The sequence below is a fragment of the Mesocricetus auratus genome, unplaced genomic scaffold (genome assembly GCF_017639785.1).
Source record: "Mesocricetus auratus isolate SY011 unplaced genomic scaffold, BCM_Maur_2.0 Super-Scaffold_4256, whole genome shotgun sequence".
NCBI classification, from domain to species: Eukaryota; Metazoa; Chordata; class Mammalia; order Rodentia; family Cricetidae; genus Mesocricetus; species Mesocricetus auratus.
The window spans coordinates 5987299-6009506 of NW_024429182.1; the positions used below are offsets into that span (position 1 = coordinate 5987299).

The 22208-nt window shown below is 46.4% G+C and overlaps 1 protein-coding gene across 4 annotated transcripts in view; it reads right to left on the minus strand.

The window, feature by feature from the left end:
* The window catches only part of Acsl5 (acyl-CoA synthetase long chain family member 5), a 44058-nt gene that overhangs the window by 15439 nt on the left and 6411 nt on the right, over positions 1–22208 (minus strand). For 2 of the 4 annotated variants that reach the window (XM_040742680.1, XM_040742684.1), the window contains exons 2-7: positions 11393–11577; positions 8977–9085; positions 3053–3117; positions 2845–2946; positions 1729–1828; positions 606–784 (exon numbers count right to left, since the gene is read on the minus strand). In XM_040742680.1, coding sequence (XP_040598614.1) covers positions 606–784; positions 1729–1828; positions 2845–2946; positions 3053–3117; positions 8977–9085; positions 11393–11548 — 711 coding nt within the window. In that variant the 5' untranslated portion in view covers positions 11549–11577. Of the gene's footprint in view, positions 1–605; positions 785–1728; positions 1829–2844; positions 2947–3052; positions 3118–8976; positions 9086–11392; positions 11578–11779; positions 11799–12901; positions 12995–13757; positions 13908–22208 lie in introns of those variants that run through there. The other 2 variants (XM_040742699.1, XM_040742691.1) reach the window with 2 other exon arrangements.

Below are 22208 nucleotides of genomic sequence, written 5' to 3' on the forward strand. Positions count from 1 at the left end.
CCATTCTCTCCAGGTCCAGTCATCTAAGACCATGACTAACACCTTTCTTGGATGACGTGAATCGTGAACATGCCAGGATCTACACTGTGTCAATCACTTTGCTGAGCAGTTCACACACACACACACACACACACACACACACACACACACACACAGAGAGAGAGAGAGAGAGAGAGAGAGACACACACACACACACACACACACACACACCCTAATTCATTTAGCTCTTGCGGACATATCTATGAGATCAGAGCCATCTTAACCCACTGTTTATAGCTAGGGAGAGATGCACTTCCAAACAGATGAAGAGCTAGAATGTGGACCAGGCAACCTGCATCAGGAGCCAGATTTATAACCATCCTTGAGTTCTCCCTATCCAGACATTCTCTACTCAGAGGAGTATACAGCCAGCCCAGGGAGCTATCCATCTATGTCTTGAGTTTTGTAGTCATCTTGAAGAGATGGTTCTTCAAGGGTCTGAGTCTACTGACTTATGCCTTGTATGACTTCCCTGGACAACAGCCCACATGCTTTCGTGTGGATGCCCTGCCAGCTATGCATAACGATAAATCAGTTACAAGCTGCAGGACATGTTTGACTCATACCTCAGCATCAGGCAGGGATAGTAACTCAATCCCACTCTTGGCTCCTCTTTCCGCCAGGTTGGCATCAAAGGGGTCCATGAGGATGACTGTCTTCAGGCCTGGCGTGAGGCCCTTCTCTACATTTTCAATTAGCAGCGTCGCTTTTTGGGGCGTATCACAGATGACCACAGGGATATCGGCTAAAAAGCAAAAGCCAAGCCAGAGGTCACCAACCTACTCTGCTAAATACATGACAACTTTGCAAAGGGAGGAGGGGATTTTTTAAAGCCAAACCCAATAGGCCCCTGAATGAGATTACACCCGTGAGTTAGATTCACAGAGTTCAAGCTGAAATACTCTATTAATTATAAAGAAGAAAAGGAAAAAAATCAATCTAAATAAAATACAAGCCCCACCCTTTTAATGCTGCTGACACATTCTATTTTCTAGAATTATGCAAATCACTTTGTTTAAGAAAACTCATTCAAACACTTTCTGTTGGGGCTCATTCCTGCTGATGTGCTCTGCAGAGCAGATAACCCAAGAGGAAGCAGGGGACAGACGGGAGTGTTTAGTAGATAAAGCTTTAGGATTCTAAATGCCATCATTTTCTGATTCTCATCCTCACAAATAGAAAATTGCTGGAGCATCTGCTATTCAAACAAATCTGCTCGGTCTACCAATCCAGAGACAAAAAAAAAAAAAAAAAACACTCCCTGGGACATGTGACAGGGATGCTGCTTGCCAGTGGAACTTGGATATGTTTCTCCAACAATGGCAGTCTACATATTCACATACATGTTGGTGCACACTGCTTAGCTATCCTGACTTAAGCTTTCAAAGGACAGGAAATAGACCCTGAGACTTAGGCAGGCCTACTGTATGCAGACTTTTATTCCAGGTGTTTAAAGTAGTCCTGTCTCTGAGCATGCTACTCCCCTACACCATCTTAAATGATTTCGCTGAACCTCTTATCTGAGCATATCTTGGTCTCATAGGAACTTTTGTAGTTTCCATGTAAATGATATCCTAAGTACTGTGATAGCAGAAAAATAAGAAAAGAGAAAGAAAAGAAGGGAACCAAATTGAAGAATTACTCCTCATTAAGAAAGAATAAAGTTATAATGTAATAGCAAAGTTTTACCCTTATTGATAACATATATGATGGCTTCTGCTCCCAAAGTGTCGTACAGGGGAACAGCTACCATGGAATATGTGTAACAGGCCAACTCAGCGATGACCCACTGCGGAGAGAAAGTTCAGGTTAAGACCCAGAAGATGACTTTGAAAACACTGATTCAGACATTCAGCTAACAAATATTTAGTTGACATGTTTATGTTTAAAAAAAAAAAACTCTAGGAATAGCCATAGGGACTACCACTGATCCTGCTATAAGGGACATTTAAATAATAATTTAAATTTAATTCTAACAATTGGCCTTAAAACAGCGTAGATCTTACAGGTTGATCTGTATGTCCCTTTCACCAAAATTCATGTTGAAGCCCTAACCATCAGTATGACTGTGAAGCTGAATACGGACATAAGAATACGGGGAAGAAGATACCCCAGGGACGCATGTGTGCAGAGGAGAGACAGAGTGAGAGCATGATGAGAAGACAGCCACCTGCACATCGGTGGGAGATGCGTTAGGAGAAACAGCTGCAGGTACCTTAATCTCAGGCTTCACTTGGAGCTCCCAGAGAAAGGTCGCTTGCTCCTACTGAAGCACCCATAGTGGTGTACATCTAACTAAAGCAACTGGCCCTAGCAAATGCATGGACCTCGACAAAATCTCTTCCTGAGGATGCTGGGGCCAATGATTTTATTGTAACTTGGGAATAAGGTCATTTCCAACCATCTTAGTGTGTAGCACCTGCTTGCGGCTCACTGTGGAAAGATGGGGACCAGCCAGACTCAATGGATGCCCTGGTTCACCGGGTCAAGTATAAAGCAGAAAGTCTAGCTCTAACACTGAGTCATCCTGCTCTTCAACACCTGCAAGACTTTATTCAGTCGTCTCTCAGACTGTCTTTAATTCCCTCATATGAAGACCAGACTGATGTAAAATGATCCACACAGAGGTAGGAAATGCAGGTCCAACCACTCAGACTGGAGCAGTGGACATTTGGCAGGGATATATTACTCTTCTTCGACTAGAAGAGTAATACGGGATCTTTAAGTAGCATTGGAAAGTCATCAGCAAGTGTCAGGATGCCGTGTCGGGCATATAATTTCATTTAGTTAGCATCAACATGGTACCTCTGGCCTATTTTGAGCAAAGATGCCAACAAATTGGTCCTGCGATGGCTTGTATCCTTTATGCAAAAGACAGGAGCCCAGGTACTCTGCTCGATCAGACACCTAGGAGAGAAAATAAGGGTCAGGGAGAAAATGCCAAGATCAAAAAGACCAAATAAGCCCATGACACATCAGCAAAGGCATTTCCTAAAGCAGGAGCTAGACTTGCCTGTTTGTAGGATATCCATCTGTAGGGCTGGTTTGGCTTTCTGTACCCCAGGCACGGTCCATTGTCTAAAACATACGACATGGAAAGCAAATCAATTCTAGCTGTAAATTGTTTGGACCAGACAAGATAAAAAAGAGCTCCCAAAAGAGGCAAAGACACAAAAGATAAATCTAGCAAGAATCTGAATTTCTCTGGTGTCCAGGAAACTTAAGGGGAAACATTTAGGAAATATTACAAGACAGGGTAGCTCAGTACTAATTCCATAGCTGCCATAGAAAGGCAGGCATTCGGGCCACCAATGTGGATTAGCCCGTGTAACACGGAAAAAAATAAGTTGCACAAATAGACACAAACAACTTGTATGAAATGGGAGAGAAATTGAGCATCTCTGCAATAAAGATATGCTAATAAAAATAAAAATGAGTCACCATCATTCTTACTCTAGCATTATTAACTCTTATTTCCTTCTGCTGTTCATATAAACGGTTTTACACAGGTGTGCTCATTCGTATATATTTGAAATGAACAGAGAAATTTGGTTCTGTGCATCCTTTCCAATTTCCTATAAACATTCCCATGCTATCTTTTCTCTGTAGAGATTTCCACAGCCATCTGACGGGGGGGGGGCTCTCCAATAGTTGACTTTATTTCACTGTGGATCTATATGATAGCTCCAAGTTCCTGAGTCCCTCTATAATGCTATGGTAAATATTGTCACATTTATCATTTCAATTTAGAAATATCTCCTTAAACGGTGTTCCTTAGTGTGAAGTAAGAGGGTTGGTTAGTTTTCGTCAGCTTGACACAAGCTGGAGTCATCTGAGAAAAGGGAAGCTCTACTGACTGGGCAAGCCTGGGCATTTTCTTGATTCACTGATGTGGGAGGGTCCAGCCCGCTTTGGATGGTGCCATCTTGGGCAGATGAGCCTGGGTTGCATTAAAACTCAAACGGGTAAGCAGCGCTCCTCCAAGGTTCTTACCTCTGTTCCTGCCCTGACTTCCCTCAGGAAGTGACTATGAAGAGGACGTGAAGCCACACCCCTCCCTTTCCTTCTCAGGTTGCTCTTGGCCATGTTTTTGTTTCTCACACCAACAGAAGAGCAGAAGGGGTTGCAACTTTGGTCACCTAGCTCTGTGCTCCTTGGCAGGACTGTTGGAAATACTCAATTCTGTCGAGCCAACTGGGTTTTGACACACTCTGGTAGATGCAAATCGTGCTATTTAAAATTGACTTGGGGCTTCACAGATTTGAAGAGTTGTTACTTTCATCTGTTTTAAAACAGATAATGGAATTGGACCTTTCCCTGGTGTATTCTGATGAATCAGCTGTTCGTGTACTTTGCTTCTTTATCCGAGAGCGTCTTGCCTTCACCGTTTCCACGATCTGTGCCTTATACTGAACAGTAAGATACTTCAGCTTATAGACACCTAACCCTCTTGGGCTGCCTTAAAATCAGAACAAGTCTGGGGGCTTCTGGGCGTGTGGTTGAGCGGTAGAGCATGGGCCTGGCATGCACAAGGCCCTGGGTGCGATCCTTGGCTCCACCAAAAGAAACTGGGGAATGAGTGGCGGTCCGGGGGATTCAGCCAGATCGCCGAGAGGAACCATCACTGAGAATCGGGACAAAACGTGAACTTCTCACTCGAGTGATGACGGGGGAAAAAGGAACACAAGCAGGAAAGAGATAACCATTCTGATTGGGGAGAGATGGAAGAAAAAAAATGAATGAGGAGACTGGAGTGTCGGGGGGGGGGGGTGGAACTATCACTTCTCTTCCTGCTGAAACAGCTACGGGAAGTTCCAGAAGTAAAATCTCAAAGCAAAATATTCCCTGGAGTGTGGCAGGTCCTGATAGGCCCACTGACCACAGTCGCTAATCCCCAAGGGCTGTGCCTGTGGGCCCACCAATGAGATCCTTTGTCCTGTTATTAGTCTCTAATGACAGCCGCTGTTGACTGCATTTGCTGTAGCAGGCACATTAAACACTGGTCTTCATGACTATTGCCATTCCCATTGGACTAAGAATCATGAAGGGCTGGGCCACCTTGAAGCTCACCCAATAAGAGGGGGGCCCCATGCATGTGGGGGGAGACTCGCCCACACCTTCTCATTACTTCCTGATTAGTAAAACTGCTAGCAGAGGCCTAGCCAAGGAGCAAGTCAAATAATTAGCCCATAGGGGCAACAGCTCAGATCTCATTAAATTCTGCACCCGTCAGCTTGAGCTTGCAAACTCCTGACCTCTAGAGTTGTTTAACTTTACTCAGCTTGGACATGAGCAGGTTCTGGGGCGTGGCTAGCCTCAAAGAGTACAGTTGAGAACAGCACCACAGCTAGGTGGACACCCAAAGCTAAGCAGAGTTTAAATCACATACAGAATCCCCAGAAGTCCTCTTCGTAACTCTTCCTAAGAATGGCTAGGTCTCATTTCCTAGAATTCTGATTCAGTGTACAAAAGCTTGAGCCGTGAGTGTACATATTAACCAATGTTCCCAGATGAGTCTGAGCATTAAAAAGATTGACTGATACATTCAACCCCAGATAACATCTACAGCGGTAGCCAAGCCAGCCCATAAACCTGCTTGCATAATCTGCTGTATTAGCCCTACCACTTGAATTCTAATTTAAATTTTTCAAAATGTCCCGAATTGAATGTTTTCTCAGTCACATATAACATGTGAAATGACTTGTTTTTATGGTGAAAGACAGCACATAGTCTCGTCACTCAATAGAACTTCTAAAAATCACAAAGGAAATTCAGTTTTAGCCATCTACCATCTGAAGTCCCCAGAGAAATAAAAACCTTTAACATTTAATTTGCTTTTCATTATCTGTGTGGAATCCAGACAAATGCTGATTTAGACCCAGAAGTGCCAAGCAAAGGCTCTTGTGGAGACATCTTACACAAGTTTTTCTTAAAATAAACTTACATGATTTTATATCTACAAAATCTAGGAACCACAACTGAGAGAAAACCCGACATTTGCTTTCTGATACTGATTTGATTCACTTAATACTATTATTCCCAGGTGCATTCATTTTCCTGCAGACAACACACTTCACTCTTTTCTAATGCTGAAAAAGTCTATTGTTTGATACACTGTAATTAGACAACGCACCGTGCATCTAATCTTCATTTTAAAAGTCATAGCGTGGAATCTGGTCTAATTTTACAACCAAACTAACAGGTATGTCTCTCTGTAAACAGTAGGTTGTGTTTATTTATACGTAGTCTTGTATACATACACCGAGCAAGAAAGGAAAACTATGGTGAAGTAAGCAAGTAAGTTTAGCAAGTTGTCTTAGGGTTTCCATTGCTGTAATGAAACACCATGACCAGAAGCAGCTTGGGGATGACGGGGTTTCTTTCACTTCCGCTTCCAGGTAACAGGGACATCAGTGCAGGAACTCAAGCAGGGCGGGACCCTGGAGGCAGGAGCTGATGCAGAGGCCACGGAGGGGAGCTGCATATTGGCTTCCTTCCCCGGGCATGCTCAACCTGCTTTCTTATAGAATCCAGGATCAGCAGCCCAGGGTGGCAGCCCCTGTCATGAGCTGGGATCTCCTTCATCACTAATGAAGAACGTGCCCTACAGGCTTGCTTACAGCCCAGTCTTACAAAGGCATTTTCTCAAATGAGGTTCTCTCCTCTCAGGAAAGTCAAACTTATGTCAAGGACATTGCCAGTACACAAGTGCAGTATTATGTTTCAGTTCTCAGTTTAATTTTTTATTATTGTTTTATTGACTTTCTGTATTCATCACTACACACAATGAATTTAAATTGACACACACACACACACACACACACACACATGTATCTTTTCCATAAATATTGCAGTACTTACCGTGCAGAATGCTTTTTGCACTCAAATCTTTGGCAAAAGAAAATGCTCATCTTAGTAGCTTATATATCAAAAAATAATATTTAAGAATTCACCTGTGAGGATACTTTTGTGTGTTATTCTCATACAAATTATTTCTTTATGGGCATGCCATGGCACCATGAACTGAAAATTTGTCAAGTCTACATTTTGAACAATATCTAAAGTCATTTTAGAAATGTACTATCTTACTTTGAATTGAATTTTAAAAGATATGCAAAAGCCGGGCATTGGTGGCGCACGCCTTTAATCCCAGCACTCGGGAGGCTAAAGCAGGCAGATCTCTGTGAGTTCGAGGCCGGCCTGCTCTACAGAGCGAGTGCCAGGACAGCCTCCAAAGCCACAGAGAAACCCTGTCTCGAAAACCCCCCCAAAAAAGAAAGAGATAGAGAAAGAAAGAAACCCTGTCTCAAAAAACAAAAAAAAATGCAAAGAAAAACTTGTACATTGTGCGTGTTTATATATATGCATATATACCTATGCATGTATGCATATCACACTTCCTTAATCCGTTTTTCCATCCGTAGACACTTGTGTTGGCTCCAGACCTTAGCTATTGCAATGCTGCTGCCATAAACACTGGCATGAAGGGTCTCTGTGGTGTGCTGACTTAGAGTCCTTTGTTTAAGCACTCAGGAATGCTGTCACTGAGTCACGTGGTAGTTTCACTTTCATTGGTGAGGAACTGGCCTCTGTACTTTATTCTAGGGGGAATGTGGTAACATATGATATATACTTACATGGATGTGTCCTTATGTAAAAGTGTTGTGTACAATGAATATACGCAATGAAAACTAAAAACAGGTGAATAACTTTTAAAGGGGTTAAAAAGTAAAATCTTTCTTATGGAAGAGTGACAAGGGATTGTCCTTCTGTATGCTATGAATAGATGTCTCTCATATTGGTTGATGGTTCAGTGCATGGACAGGCAGGATGTAGCCAGGCAGGAAATCCAAACAGGGATAGTGGAAGGCAGTAGGCGGAGTCAGGGAGATGCCCTGTAGCTGCCCAGGAAGAAGGAACCTTGGGCATCACCAGAAAGCCAAGATCACGTGGACATACGGCTATTAACAGAAATGGGCTAATAATTAAGAGAGAGCTAGCCAAAAGAAGCCTGAGCCAGCAACCAAACACTTTGTGATTAACATAAGCCTCTGTGTTTATTTAGGACTGAATGGCCGCGGGACGGGATGAGACAAAAAAAAAAAAAAAAAAACACTGCAGGAGTGACCATTTGTTGTTAAACTATTGACCAACCTATCTAATAGAATCCATCCGACTGCAACCTAACAGAAGCTTAAGTACCAGCCCCAACCTCTCCCTCTTTTTAACCTTGTGAGCGACCTGGAACCTTGGGGGTTGACTACTGACTTGGTCGCTGACACAGGGAAAGGGAGGGAGAGGCAGCTGCCACACAGGCAAACTGATACCAGAAAAATCCTGCTCATGAGAAGAAAGAGGGCTGTGACACAGGCAGTTTGGGAAAGAAATATGCTCACCTGAATTCAACAGCATCGAACATCAAGTATCAAGACTTCATTTGTTCCGAATGAACAAAGCCTATTGGATGTTCTCACACACACACACACACACACACACACACACACACACACACACGAGTCCCAGAGATAACTACTTAGTGTGATATTAAGCGTGATGGCAAGCAAGTCAAGAAAGAGCCAAGAACGTTTTTCCGTCTCAGCTGTTCATCAAGTCTGATTGTGACTGACCGCCAGGAAATACATTAAAATAGATGTTCTTAACCAATGCACCTGCCTACACAGCACCGGCCTGCGCCTGGGCAGGGGAGCTTCCTGTCTGTTGAGTGTAGATTCAGAGAGTGCACTGAACCCCGACGTGAAAGACCGGACACCCAGCAGCCCTCATTGTGATCAATGCTTCCCAGCCTCTCGGACACTGCCGATGTCTGTGGAACGCATCCTTCCCACCACTGAAGGAGTAGAAGCCGGGCAGGGAGGACCTCGGTAAACTGAAGCCAGTTGGGGCTTCTTACAGACAAGGCCAGGCACTCAGGCTTACCAGACACAGCAAGTCCTCTTTGGAAAATCTCATACACCGTCTTGGCATCTGAGAAGTAATAAAGGATTAGCTCGTTGTTCTTCTGGAAAGCCCCACGCCGTGCTCCTCCCTAGGACACAAGACCAAAGTTAGGCAAAGTCTCAGTTTCTCTCTATTCGCTCCAGAAGGAGACATCATAATTGCTGATTCCTGAAGTCACAGGACACTGTCTTCCTCAGTCAACTTGTAAAATTAAATTTGCTCATTGAAACTTTCATACATGTGTGTATCCCCCCTTCACCCTCCCTGACCCTTCCCACTCCTTCCTCACCCCCTCCTACCAACAGCACCCCTCCCACTTCCATAGGGGTTTGGAATCTGTATAAACTGATGACATGACCACCCCATGGTATTTTAAGGGTTAGGGTTAACAGAGAGACCAGCCAGGGGAGTCTGCAAGAGTCCAGAGCAGAGAAAGGACCAAGTAGATGAAAATGGCCAGCAGACTGGACTTGACCATGAGAGGGAGATGGGGAGTGGGGTCGAGAGAGACACAGAGAGAGAGACAGAGAGAGACAGAGACAGAGACAGAGAGAGAAAGAGAAGCAGGGTTATAAGGAGAATGGGGGAGCAGGTTAGGGTTATAGAGGGAGTTGAGGGTAAGAAGGACTAAGATCCTACCATGCACTTAGAATGTGTAACAGCTACTTTTGATAGTGAGGGAGCCAGGAGACCTGCATGGGCTGTGGTATGCTGATACTTATTACAGACAGTCATCAGTCCCTTCTGATAAGTGGCTTCCCAAATTCCTGAGGAGTGCTGGCCTTTGTCTCCTCTAGTCCAGGATTGCCTTTGGGAGTTTGGGAAACTAGAGTTTCCTTTGGACCTGACAGAGTCCACGTGAGTTTGAATGAAGAGCGCCAGCCAGGGCACTCAGCTCCTGTCTCAGCTCGGGCCTGCTGCGCCCTTCCCGGTATCTCTGCCACAGATACTTACAGCCCCGCCCCCCTCATCCTCTCTAGCTGTCTTTCACCTTCCCCTAGCAATGCAGTCCCACCTCCAGTCTGACCTCCAGTCCCACCTGTAGTCTGACCTCTAGTCCCACAGCTTCTGCCTTCAGCTCCCTCCTTCCCTTCTTATTTCTTTCCTTTTTTTTTTTTTTCAAATTCAGGCCCCAGGGGATTGGACTAAGAGAGTCAGCACCTTTCCTCAGAGTCTTGGCACGGTCAGATTATGCCTTACACGCATGTGTGCCCGCGCACGTGAGTACATGCATGTGTATGCACGTATTTTGTTGGGATAATGTCTAGGTGTGCATTCCACGGCACACGTACGCGTGGGGGCGCGGAAGACAACACTTCGAAGCTCATTCTCCCCTTCCATCTTTTCACGGGCTCTGGGGGTCGAGCTCGGGTCACCAGCAGGCAGAGCAAGCAGGCACCGCTACCCACTGAGCATGTCACCAGCGAAAGACGCAGACGACTTCTCAGAGTGGGCAGGTAAACTGTCTGGATCTGGCCTGCCCACTCTTTTTTTTATGAATAAAGTTTTATTGAGCGCAGTCCTGCTCGTTTATTTACACAGCTGCTGGCGCTTTCACACCGTGACACCATTAAGCGGCAGTCACAGGTGCCATGCGGCCCATAAAACCGACACACAGCTTACTGCCTTCCACCTCACAGAGGCTTCCTCTATAGGGGAACCAAAAGGTGAGACATAAGCCCCACGGAGAGGAACCAGCCAAGACGACTGCGGATGTCCTCCCTGGGGGTGAGGTGGTGCTTCCCTGGAGGGGATCCGCAAGGTGGGTGAGGGCTTCAAGACACAAGGGTCAGATGAGTGGAGGAGAGGAAGGCGGGTTGTAAACGCAGCAGGTCAAAGGAGACTGCGAAGAGAACAGGAGGGGCCAACCGGCCGTAGGGAAGGGGTCTCCTTCCTCTGAAGAGGGACGGGGTGAAAGTGGGCGTCCCCACCCGTGGTAGGTAAAGGAGGAAGGGCGGGAGGGCATCCTCGGCGGCACTTTCTCTCAGACATCTGTCTGGCAGACGAGAGGAAGCAAGGAAACATGCTACCCTCCTCACACACTGGATGTTTCCCAGCAGAGTGTCTCTCTGAACAGCCAGGCAGTGTGTTATGTTTTGGGCTTCATAAAACATATATAAGCTGCCCTCTATAAACAACGTATGCCTCTAAGGGCCTGAGCAGTACCCTCAGCTTTCCATCCGCAAAGGAAAGGGAGTGGCTTGCAACCTGTGGTCCAGACCACCGCCACCCGAGGGTCCGCTTTGCTTTGTTCCAAGGGGAATTTGCTAATTCACATTTGGAGAGGGAAGGTTCGCTTTCCCCACATCCTCTCTCTGCCCATGTGTTACCCCCAGGTTTGGCACTGCGCTCGCGTTCAGTCAAGGTGACAAGCTGAAGATGACGGGAGCATTACCTCAATCCCCACAGACTGGTTGTCCAAGTCAATGAGAGGTAAGACTGGCTGAGGCCTGTTGATCAGCCACAAGAAGACAGCCGTTCCAAACGTCAGGAGGCACACCAGGACCGGGGTCGGAAGCGGGGAAAACAAGAAGTTAAAAATAAAAAGCATCTTTGGGAATACCAACAGGAAATTCAGACCTTAAAAAAAGAGAAAGAAGGAAGAGGTCAGAGGAAGTTCTGGTTACAGAGGTGCACACCTGTACACACACACACACACACACACACACACACACTCTCTCTCTCTCTCTCTCTCTCTCTCTCTCTCTCTCTCTCTCTCTCTCTCTCACTCGTGCTCTCCAAACAGAGCTGGGCCTCTCTTAGAATTTCTTGCACTGTTTACCTTAGCAACGCCGGAAATAATGGAAGCCTTCTCCACCCTGGCCACTTGACCGTCCTCACACAAGGCAGAAAGGGTCAAAGAAGACAAGTTAATCATTTCCCAACTGTGAGAACCAACTGCCTCCTTTTGTTTGTGGGCCGCAGAACCTAGAAGGCTGCCTTGGCACCCAGTCCATGCTAGCAGGAGAGAGTACACCAGACAGCTTCCCCTGCTCAGGCAGGGTCCGGCTTTTCCGTCTGGACTTCCCTTGGCACACACTAAACAGAAGGGACCTCGGCAGAGGTGACGTCACGGGTTTCACAAATCAATCACTGTGTACAAAAGACATTTCCTGCTGGCCAGATAGGCCTTGCTTATTATTGCTTTCTGTTTTGAAGCACCAAGAGGATTCACTGAGATTAACGGCGGCGGTACAACCTCCTGCATCCAGTATCCTGCCCCCACCCCCACCCTAGAAGCCCCGAGGAAACATCTTCCCCTGAGACAAAGGTCTGAAGCACAGAGAAGGCTGTCAAGAATGTACTCAACACACAATGGACAAATAAGGGTTTGGGCCAGGAAAGGCTCTTTTTCTTTTTTGGTTTTTCGAGACAGGGTTTCTCTGGAACTTGATCTTGTAAACCAGCCTGGCCTCGAACTCACAGAGATCTGCCTTCCTCTGCCTCCCGAGTACTGGGATTAAAGGCGTGCGCCACCAACGCCTGGCCTTAGGAAAGGCTCTTAAAGGGCCTGCAGCAGCCTGAGCTTCCTCTCCCTAGCTTTCCATAGCGTTTCCAGCCATATTCTGCTCCTAGTTGCTCTACAGGAAGAACTAACTTGGGGACAGGAGAGCATCCCCATAAGGGAGCCATTCTTATGTCTGTCCCCTCATAACTTCCAGACTTGGTTAGGCTAATAGAAGCCAGTGAGCACTGGCCATGCCTGACAATAAGTACAGGTGGACACGCATGCCCCAAAGTGCCATTTCACAGAGGACGGCATGGAAGCTTCTAATGGTGCAGTGACTTTTCCAGGTTCGCTCCTGGCTTCCTTCTCTAGGAAGAGCTACTACAAGCATATACCTTGTTATTTCCTTATCATCTCTAGGCTCAGGACTCAAGAACCAAATATCTGGGGCCTTACAGATCACAGCAAATGAAGTTCCAGATCTGCATTCTTCAAACTTGATCGCAACACACGACAGAGCAGCATCTCAGAGTCCAGGCCAAACTGATCCTACTCAAAACCAAAGGGGCAAAAAAAAAAAAAATGAGCCCAGTGAAAAGTTTTATCCGATCAGGATCTTAACTACCGTCAGAGTGTTTTGAGGCAGCTGCCATTACTTGGCATCTGGAGCCTTCTTCAGTGAAGGCGACTCTTCATTCTAGTCCAAGCAAAGCCATAAGGCATGGGGGCGGGAGGGAGGGGGGCCAGTTAGGGACAAGAACAAACACGAGAGAGAATTCTGGGTTACTGTTCTCATTGCCTGACTGTGGGGTGGCTTCTTCCCATTTTATGTAGAAAAACCAGCTTCCAGAGGCTGAGACAACAGACCTCAAGCTCCATGTTTTCTACGTTGAAGTCAGGGATAGAAAATAAAGGGGAAGCAGGAGCCAGAATTACCTAGCTGGGTTGTGAAACAATAAGGAGCTACGGAGATTCCCTGGCAGGGTTCTGACAGCGGGGGGGCTTGGGAATCCAGCTATGCCTGGGCTTGTACAGCCATGCGGGACTCCAGCAATCAGTGTAGCCGGGTAGGTCACCATTTTTCGGACAGCCATTCCAACACAGAACAAAAGGGAGATGGCCCCAGGAAAACCGTGGCTTTGGCAGCAAGCAGCAAAAACAATTAGAAATCTGCTTGGCGCCTGCCTGCACCTGCCACCCCCCCCCCCAGTCCTCCCGTGAGGCTGGGGCACTGTTGTTAGCCAAGCTGGATCTAATCCCTTGGGCTTTCTCCCTGTGCTCCAAGCTCACCTGCAAATGAAGCGAGCCTTACCTGACCTCCTTCAGCTGTGGGAACAAGTGTGTGGCGCTGACAGTGCTGCCATCTCCTCTAGATGGCAGCCTGACATCAAAGGGGAGGTTTACAAACACTATCTTCCAAGTTCAAAGTAGGGTCTGGTCCAAAGGCGAAGTGCCTGCTCCGTGGTGGTGGAGTGGGGGAGGGGTGAAGGGGGAGGGAGGGCCAATGGCCTGGTAGGTAAACCACTGGGAGGAAGGAGACTGGGAACCCTTGACCTGTCTCAAGAGGGGCAGACACTGTCAATCACAGCTAATTGTTACCACATAGTCACATGGGCCCAGGGTCACTGGGCTGTCAAATCTCTAAACTCTCAGAGATCCTCCTGCCTCTGCCTGGTTTAAAGGCGTGTGCCACCGCCCTCCCCCCCAAGCCAACTTAAACATTTGAAGAGAAGAAAGGGACCTCGGGTGTGCTGGCAAAGGATCTGAGGAGCAGAAGGTACTGAGGGTCCAAAAACTGTCCCCAGAAACCGCTTAGTTGCTCAGCTTGTCTCCAACTACTGAGCTTCACACTCAAGAGGATTTACTCACAGAATTCCAGATGGTTCTCCTTGCTGCCCTCACGTTGTTGTGAAAATTGTGACAGAAACCATCCAGCAGAACCAGTCATTTAAAAATGTGTCACTCATGGGCTGCAGCGATGGCTCAGAGTTTAAGAGCACTGACTGCTCTTCCAGAGGTCCTGAGTTCAATTCCCAGCAACCACAAGGTGGCTCACAACCATCTACAATTCAATCTGGTGCCCTTTTCTGGCTCGCAGGCAGAACACTGTATATGTAATAAATAAATAAATCTTAAAAAAAAAAGTGTCACTCAGGGGCCTGGGAAGACGGATCAGTTAGTGACGTTCTTGCTATACAAGCATTGAGCTCCACCCTCTGGACCCACGTAAAAATTGTGGGGTGGTGGCACATGTTTGTAATCCTCACAGTAGAAAGGCGGATATGCACAGATCCCTGGGACCTCACTGCCCAGCCACTCCTAGCCTCAGGAGCGAGCATCCATCCCGGTAACGGAGCCTCCAGGTTCCTGAGGAACCTCACCCATGCACCCCCCCCAGTGTATCTAAATACTCCATGCACACTCACATAAACGCACACACATACACCCTATGACATTGGCTTAGCATACATAGGATACACGCACGTAGATGTTTGGGTAGGAAAAAGCCAGAGCCTGAGAGAAGATGAGTTTCTTGGGTCCTTGGGTTGAAACCTCACTGGATGAGGATGCTACCATTACCATTCTATCCCTTAGAATCTACAAACACTCGCAGACATACTCAAATCAGCCAGGGCAAAGCCACCACCCCTCTTCTCCTGGGTTCTGTATGAAACAAACTGAGCCTGTGGCCCAGTCCCCTCTAGAATCCCCTGGAAGCACTGGCGTGGTGTGGCGGCTTTTGCTATTTGCTTTAATGCCAGGCCCTCTGTGGGAGCTTCAGTTCCAGGCTGTCTACACACAGAGAGGGAGCCACATTATACATGAGGACACCCCAGCCAGACAGCTCCCTCTGCTTTTGGACCTGGGGGCACAACATGCCTCTACTGACACCCAGCAGGGACATTTATCAGGGCCCTCACCTCCTGGGCGGCCATAGGTAAAGCCATTCATTTCCTCACTCCTGATGTGTTCGTGTCGGGGACATTAGGAAGCATGCCTCCTGTTGCAGACCTCCTCACAAGCTTCCTGGACCAATGCTGCTGCTGTGGTTACGAGTACTCTATGTTCAGCTTTGGATTTTGCCCTCTGTGGAGTCAGGATGACACTTACACTTCTCTACGCCACCACTCAAGCTCGCCTTGTTAGTTGCTATAAGTCTTTTGGGTTAACTCCGCAGCCTAATATCTCCCCTCGATAGTCCCTTTCTTGTAATATATTTTTGTGCAAGGGGCCTGGGTTGGAGTCCTAGCAACACAGAATAAATTCTAAAATCAAACAAACAACAGACAGTGTTTGGGGATCTGGAGAGGCGGCCCAGTGGTTAAGAGCACACCCCACTCTCGTGGACAAGCAGAGTCTGAGCCTTAGCACCTACAGGGTGAGGAGGACTCACAACCACCGGTAACTCCAGCCTCAAGAATCTGATGCCCTTCTGGCCTCCACAGGTACCTGCACACACATGGCATCATTCACTCACACAGATACACACATACACACACACACACACACACATATATAAGATTCTGATAATAATCTGACTTTTTTATTAATTAATTATTTATTTTTGGTTTTTCAAGACAGGGTTTCTCTGTATTGCTTTGGAGGCTGTCCTGGAACTCGCTCTGTACATCAGGCTGGCCTCGAACTCACAGAGATCAGCCTGCCTCCGCCTCCTGGGTGCTGAGGCATCTGCCCCAAACATCTGGCTAATAGCCTGAGGTTTTTAAAGACTGTGTTTCCTCCATCTTGTTCAGAACCTTACCTCCTCATCCGTCCTCACCTCAGAGCCTACCTACTTGCTCACCACCTTGCCTGCTGCCCTTCCCAGCTCTGACAGGACTGCATCGTTCACAAGTCTGGACTCTGATTCTCAACCACCCCCCTGCTTGCCCTACTGAATTAATGCCGTTACCTCCTCTCGAGTCATGGCCCACTCTAGCGCTGGTCACCATGGGAGACAGGCCCCACCCTGTTACCCACTGCCTGTCCCGAGATAATCTCCACACACAAACAGGGGATTTAATTTCATTCGTTGCTGTGCCTTTCCGTGTCTACACCACGCTGAGCGTCTAGCAAACTTTAAACTGAAGAACTAACTAGTCCTCCGGGTTAGGATAATCCGTTCTAAATAGTTTCGCTTAACCCACTTTCTCAAATCTTAGACCACAGAAAAGGCGGACACCTTGGCATACGCATGTAATAATCCAAGCATTTAAGAAACCAAGACAAGGGGTTACAAGTTCTAGACTGGACTATATAGTGAAGACACTTGTTTTGTTTTGTTTTTTACGAAGCTGGGCTGAAGAGACAGCTGGTTTGGTATAGTACTTACTACACAAGAGTGTGTGTCTGAGTCAAACCTTAGACCCTACATAAAAAGAAAGAAAAAAAAGGTAGGCATGGCTGTGCATGCTTGCAATCCCAGTGCCACAAAGGGAGGCAGAGAAAGACGCATCCCTACAGTTCATGGGTAAGGCATCCCAGCACACTTGGTGAGTTTCAGGTCAGTGAGCGCGGCTGGATCTCAAAGATAGATAGATCTGGGCAGTGGTGGTGCATGCCTTTAATTTAAAAAAAAGTAGATACATAGACAGACAGACAATGTGGTAAGCGGGAGGAAATTCTCCTATGAGAAGCCCTATACCCGTGTTCTTGGTTATTTCTTTCATTTCAATCTTTCCACCAATTTTAGTGCTTAAAAGCTGCACTCCAACTCTTCTCCTAATGGGAAAAGGTAAAACAAAACAAGAAACAAGGTAGTGCTCAAGGAACGACACCTGAGGTTTACACACACACACACACACACACACACACACACACACACATATACACACACACACTCATACTTCACTCCTGTCAACCTTAAGAAGAATCTTCTCACATCACTATTTTGGTGAAAAATGAATTAGAGATGGAAGATGGTGGAAAGGGTTTGTTTATAACGCACATCAGACCCAGGCTCAGAGGGCCTGGAACTAAGTGGTCTGGTTTTTCACATCTGTAGAAAGTCTAGCCAACAATCACTGTGTAATTGGAGTCTTAGGAACTGTTGATGATAAGGCAGGGTATCTTTGCTTTCTGTTTCTGCAGAACTAATTATTTTCCATGCAATAATGATATCTAAATTTGCGACTATAAGGTTAAAAAAAATCTGCCTTCTAGAAAGTGGCCAGGCTCATTTAGACCTAATTGGTTTCTCTGTTTTCTTGTTGCATGTATGGACTTATCCTGTGGTGTGTAAAAGCTCATTAAAACGGAGAGCAGGGTCCCCCAAGTTCTCATACCCAATTAGTTAACATATTATTCCACACTTTGGTGTGCTTTCTGTCTCCTAACGACTATGTCCCTAGTCTTGGAACGCCCCATGATTCCAAAGTGGTCACTAGGATGCCGAGTCTGAAAGCTCTGGTATGGGCTTCCCTTTTCGAATTCAGCCTTCAACTTAGGAGGACCCTCCTCGGCTATCAAGCCTGTACGTCCAAAAGAAGAAATGGCCAAAGGTGGAAAAGCAATGGCCAACAGCATTATTAGTATACCTGGAAGAATGGGATAGCCTCTTCATTAATGTGCAAAGGTTAGATGGGCGTATGTTCTTTTTCCAGGCAAGGAAGAGATGTTGTCTCCAGAGGGGGGAAAAAAGAAGTTGCCCATGCCTGTTGTCTCAGTACTGGGAAAGCAGAGAGTGGAGGATCCTGGGGGTTGGTTGACCACAATCTAGCTGAACTAGTAAGACCCGGTTTCAGAGACAGAAATTGCTTCAAAAAACAAACAAAACAAACAAAAAGGCAGGAGACATTTGACTATTGGCCTCTATGTGCACCCATGTGCGTGCATTCCAGTTCATACACACACACATGACCAGGTACATACATGCACATACAACACACACAGACACACACAAAGTATAGCATCAGTTTTCACTAAAGAACAAGACAACCTTGATGGTATATTCTCATGAAGCAGAATCAGGAAGAACATTTGAGCCCAGGAGCTGGAAACCAGCCTAGGCAACATAGTGATGATACCCCTGTCTCAAACAAAACATAAGCCAAGAGGAGATCCTAACAGCAGGAATGGGGCCTGTCTCTGACTCTTCTGACAGGCTTTTGGGACCCTACTTGTCACACTGGGTCACCTTGCCCAGCCTTAATACTTAGGGAGGTGCGTAGTCTTACCACAACTTGATATGCCACGTTTGACTGATACTCATAGGAGGCCTGCCCTTTCCTGGATGGAGGCAGAAGGGGAGAGGACTAAGGGTTTGGGGGAGAGGTACTGTGAGGGGAGGATGGAGTAGGAGGGAGGCTGCAGCCAGGACGTAAAATAAACAGATGGAGAAAAAAGCTGAGAGGAGAAAAGAAAAAAACTTCTAAGGAAATGGAGGCAACTTGTTCTTTTTTACTTCATGATCGCTCACATGATCCCGTAAGGTGACTAGCAGAAAGTCAGCAAACGGGGGAGTCAAAGCCCCCCATACATCATACAAATAACTAATTCAGAAGTCATGCGAAGAAACAATTACAGGGGTGAATGTCAATGTTTAAGGCTGGTGAGATGGTTGGTGCTCACTACCCAGGCCGATAGATTGAGGGTAACCCCTGGAAACACCATGATGGGAGGAGAGAACTGACCCTCAGACACTATCACCTGACCTCCACACGTGCCGGCGGGATATGTGACTGAACACACAAGCAATAATATATATAATAAACTAAAAAAGACACAAGTTCCTGTGAGAGAGCTTGAAGAGGGAAGGCCTGAAATAGTTGAGATCTGTCTCCTCAAATCCATACATCCGCCACAACTCTAAAACCAACATGATTTTCCCGGTAATCTGATACTGTCTGTAAAAACACCCAGAAAAATAAAACTCACAAGGAGAGTCAAAAAATGTTCTAAAAAAAAAAAAACAAAAAAAGCCGGGTAGTGGTGGCACATGCCTTTAATCCCAGCACTTGGGAGGCAGAGGCAGGTCGATCTCTGTGAGTTCAAGACCAGCCTGGTCTACAAAAGCTAATTCCAGGACAGCCTCCAAAACTACACAGAGAAACCCTGTCTCAAAAAACAAAAAAGAGTTGGACAAACATTATCACATTTGAATTTCACTAACTGAGCTATGAAAGCTTTCCAGTGGCTACTGAGTCTACACATTTATTTAGTAAAATAATCATGAAACACACTCGGTAGGCAGCATATACATATACTAGATATATACTAGATAGCACTTAAGATCAAAATAGATTTTCTTTATTTACAGTAAATGCACTGGGATAACAGGCTAACCACTCAGAGAGAAAACATAAAGCTGATTATTGACTTACTCCAATAAAGTAAGTTGGAGATGGATCAAAGTCTTCAAGTATAGCACAATGAAAAGCATACGACTATCTGGGAGAGAGTATTACAGAAATGCAGTTTAAGAGGTTGATGGGAAAGACTCAAGATGGACATGTAAACTGAAATCCAGAAATGGAAAACAATGGCAGGCTCGATTACATAAAACGTTTTAAAATGGGTGTCTTGTTGGAAGGTCACATGAGGAAACTATCAAACACCTCACACAGGTCCAGAGCTAACTCACTGCACTAAACACTCAGAAGCCAGATAAAGATAAAAACCTAACCCAATGGGACAAGAGCAGGGGCATCAATAGCACGTGCGTGTGACAAAACCAAGTCCTTAAAGTGAGGACAGGACATTCAACTTTTCTCAATACTTTTTGAAAAATACAAACTTAAAAGTGCCTGCCTGGCCAGGCATTGGTGGCACATGCCTTAAATCCCAGCACTTGGGAGGCAGAGGCAGGCGGATATCTGTGAGTTTGAGGCCAGCCTGGTCTACAGAGCTAGTTCCAGGACAGCCTCCAAAACAATACAGAGAAACCCTGTCTAGAAAAAAAAAACAAAAAAAAAGTGCCTGCCTGCCTTCCATCACTCCATTAAACCAAGCAGAAGCAAAGTACAACATGCAATGTTAACTGTGGAATATAAATTTGGTATAACCTCTCCAGAGGGGGAGTTGCCCTCCACTATGATTTAAATGTGTAGAAACAATGTGTGAAGTATAGCCTGAGGATTTGGACTTGAGTCAGCCAATGAACTTAATTCCTGCACGATGTCTTCTCTCATCCAGGAAAGGTAACTTATTCTCCGGGTGGCTTCTGTCTACAAAATGGCCACAATACCTCCCTACCCGGGCTGTTGCTGCGATTTAAGGACTAAACGAAAGTCTATGTGTAGAGTGTTAGAGCTGTGCTCATACAAGTCTCCGCTATTAAGGTCAGCATCATTAAAGCTTGATGGTATACGCTGTTCAATCTGAAATGCAATTTTTTGTCTTATCTACAAACTGATACGAACAACTATTATCCAGACTCTGACTCGGGCAGCTAGTGTGTAGAATGTCCCATGTCCCACCCCCGGGTCAGGGAGCTGGTGAAGAATGTCCCACCCCCGGGTCAGTACAGCATCTGTGCGCACACCTGGGCACACCCACCACCTCCCAGCCTCTCTCCCACCGGCGCCACTCTCCCCTCGCCAAAACAACATTCCGCAGGAGCCTCCTCCGGGGCTCCCAGTGTGCGAAGGATGGCTCAACCACCCAGCGAGCCAGCCCGGACTGGATCTCTGAGGGCGGAAACCTTTTCATTCATCTCTTCCGACAGATAAGAATCCAGAACAGAGGTGGAGTATGAGTCACGGTGGCAAGAGAGCTGTGGATATGCAGCTTTCAACATTTACTGTAGGTAACTGGGAAGGCTTGGGCGAGAGCCTGACCTATGAGCCGATAGATAAGTTCCCAGCCACTGAGCAGCATCTGGACTATCAGGCCATCACCTCACATTAGCCATGTGATCAGGCACAGACCTGCTCCTGGGTGTTTTGAAACACACACACACACACACACACACACACACACACACTTGCACATACTCAGTAAGTTGGGAACACACACACACACTCACTCAGGAAGTCAGAAAAAAAAGGCATCTTGGACTCTTCACAAAGATTTGTGAGCGGAGCAGGATGTAACAACATAAGAGGGAGCCCTGTTAGAGACCCCAGGAGATGGGTGGGTAGTCTTTCCACAGCACAGAACAATTGACCTCTATGGTTTAAATGATCGGGGGAGGAGGGAAAAGAACCAAGTAAGAAGCCTTCCCACTGCCCTCTCCCCTTTTTTTTCTTTTTTCTTTTTTCTTTTTTTTTTTTGGTTTTTGTTTTTCAAGACAGGGTTTCATTATATTGTTTCGGAGACTGCCCTGGAACTCACTCTGTAGACCAGGCTGGCCTTGAACTCACAGAGATCCACCTGCCTCTGCCTCCCAAGTGCTGAGACTAAAGGCCACCAATGCCCGGCTTGCCCTCTCTCCCTTCTTAACTCATCTGCTAGGATGAGTCCCACGGCTAGAAGAGGTAAATCACGAGCCACAAGTAAGCACACTGTCGATGAATCATAAGAACTGTCAAAAACAGATGCCCTGTATTTCAGGGGAGCTTCGACCGCGTCATCTTCTGATTTGGTCTCTTAATTCTGAGCCCTGGGATTAAAGGTGTGTGCCACCACCTCCTAGCTTCTGGATGCTGGGATTAAAGGTGTGTACGCCTGGCTTCTACGGCTTGTGGCTGGCTTTGCTTTCTGAATCCTCAGGCAAGCCTTAATAAATCATAAATAACATATCACCACATGCGGGTGTGCGGACACACGTATGTAAATGCACCTGGATGCCAGAGGACAACCTTTGGTCTAAGAGTTGAGAAAG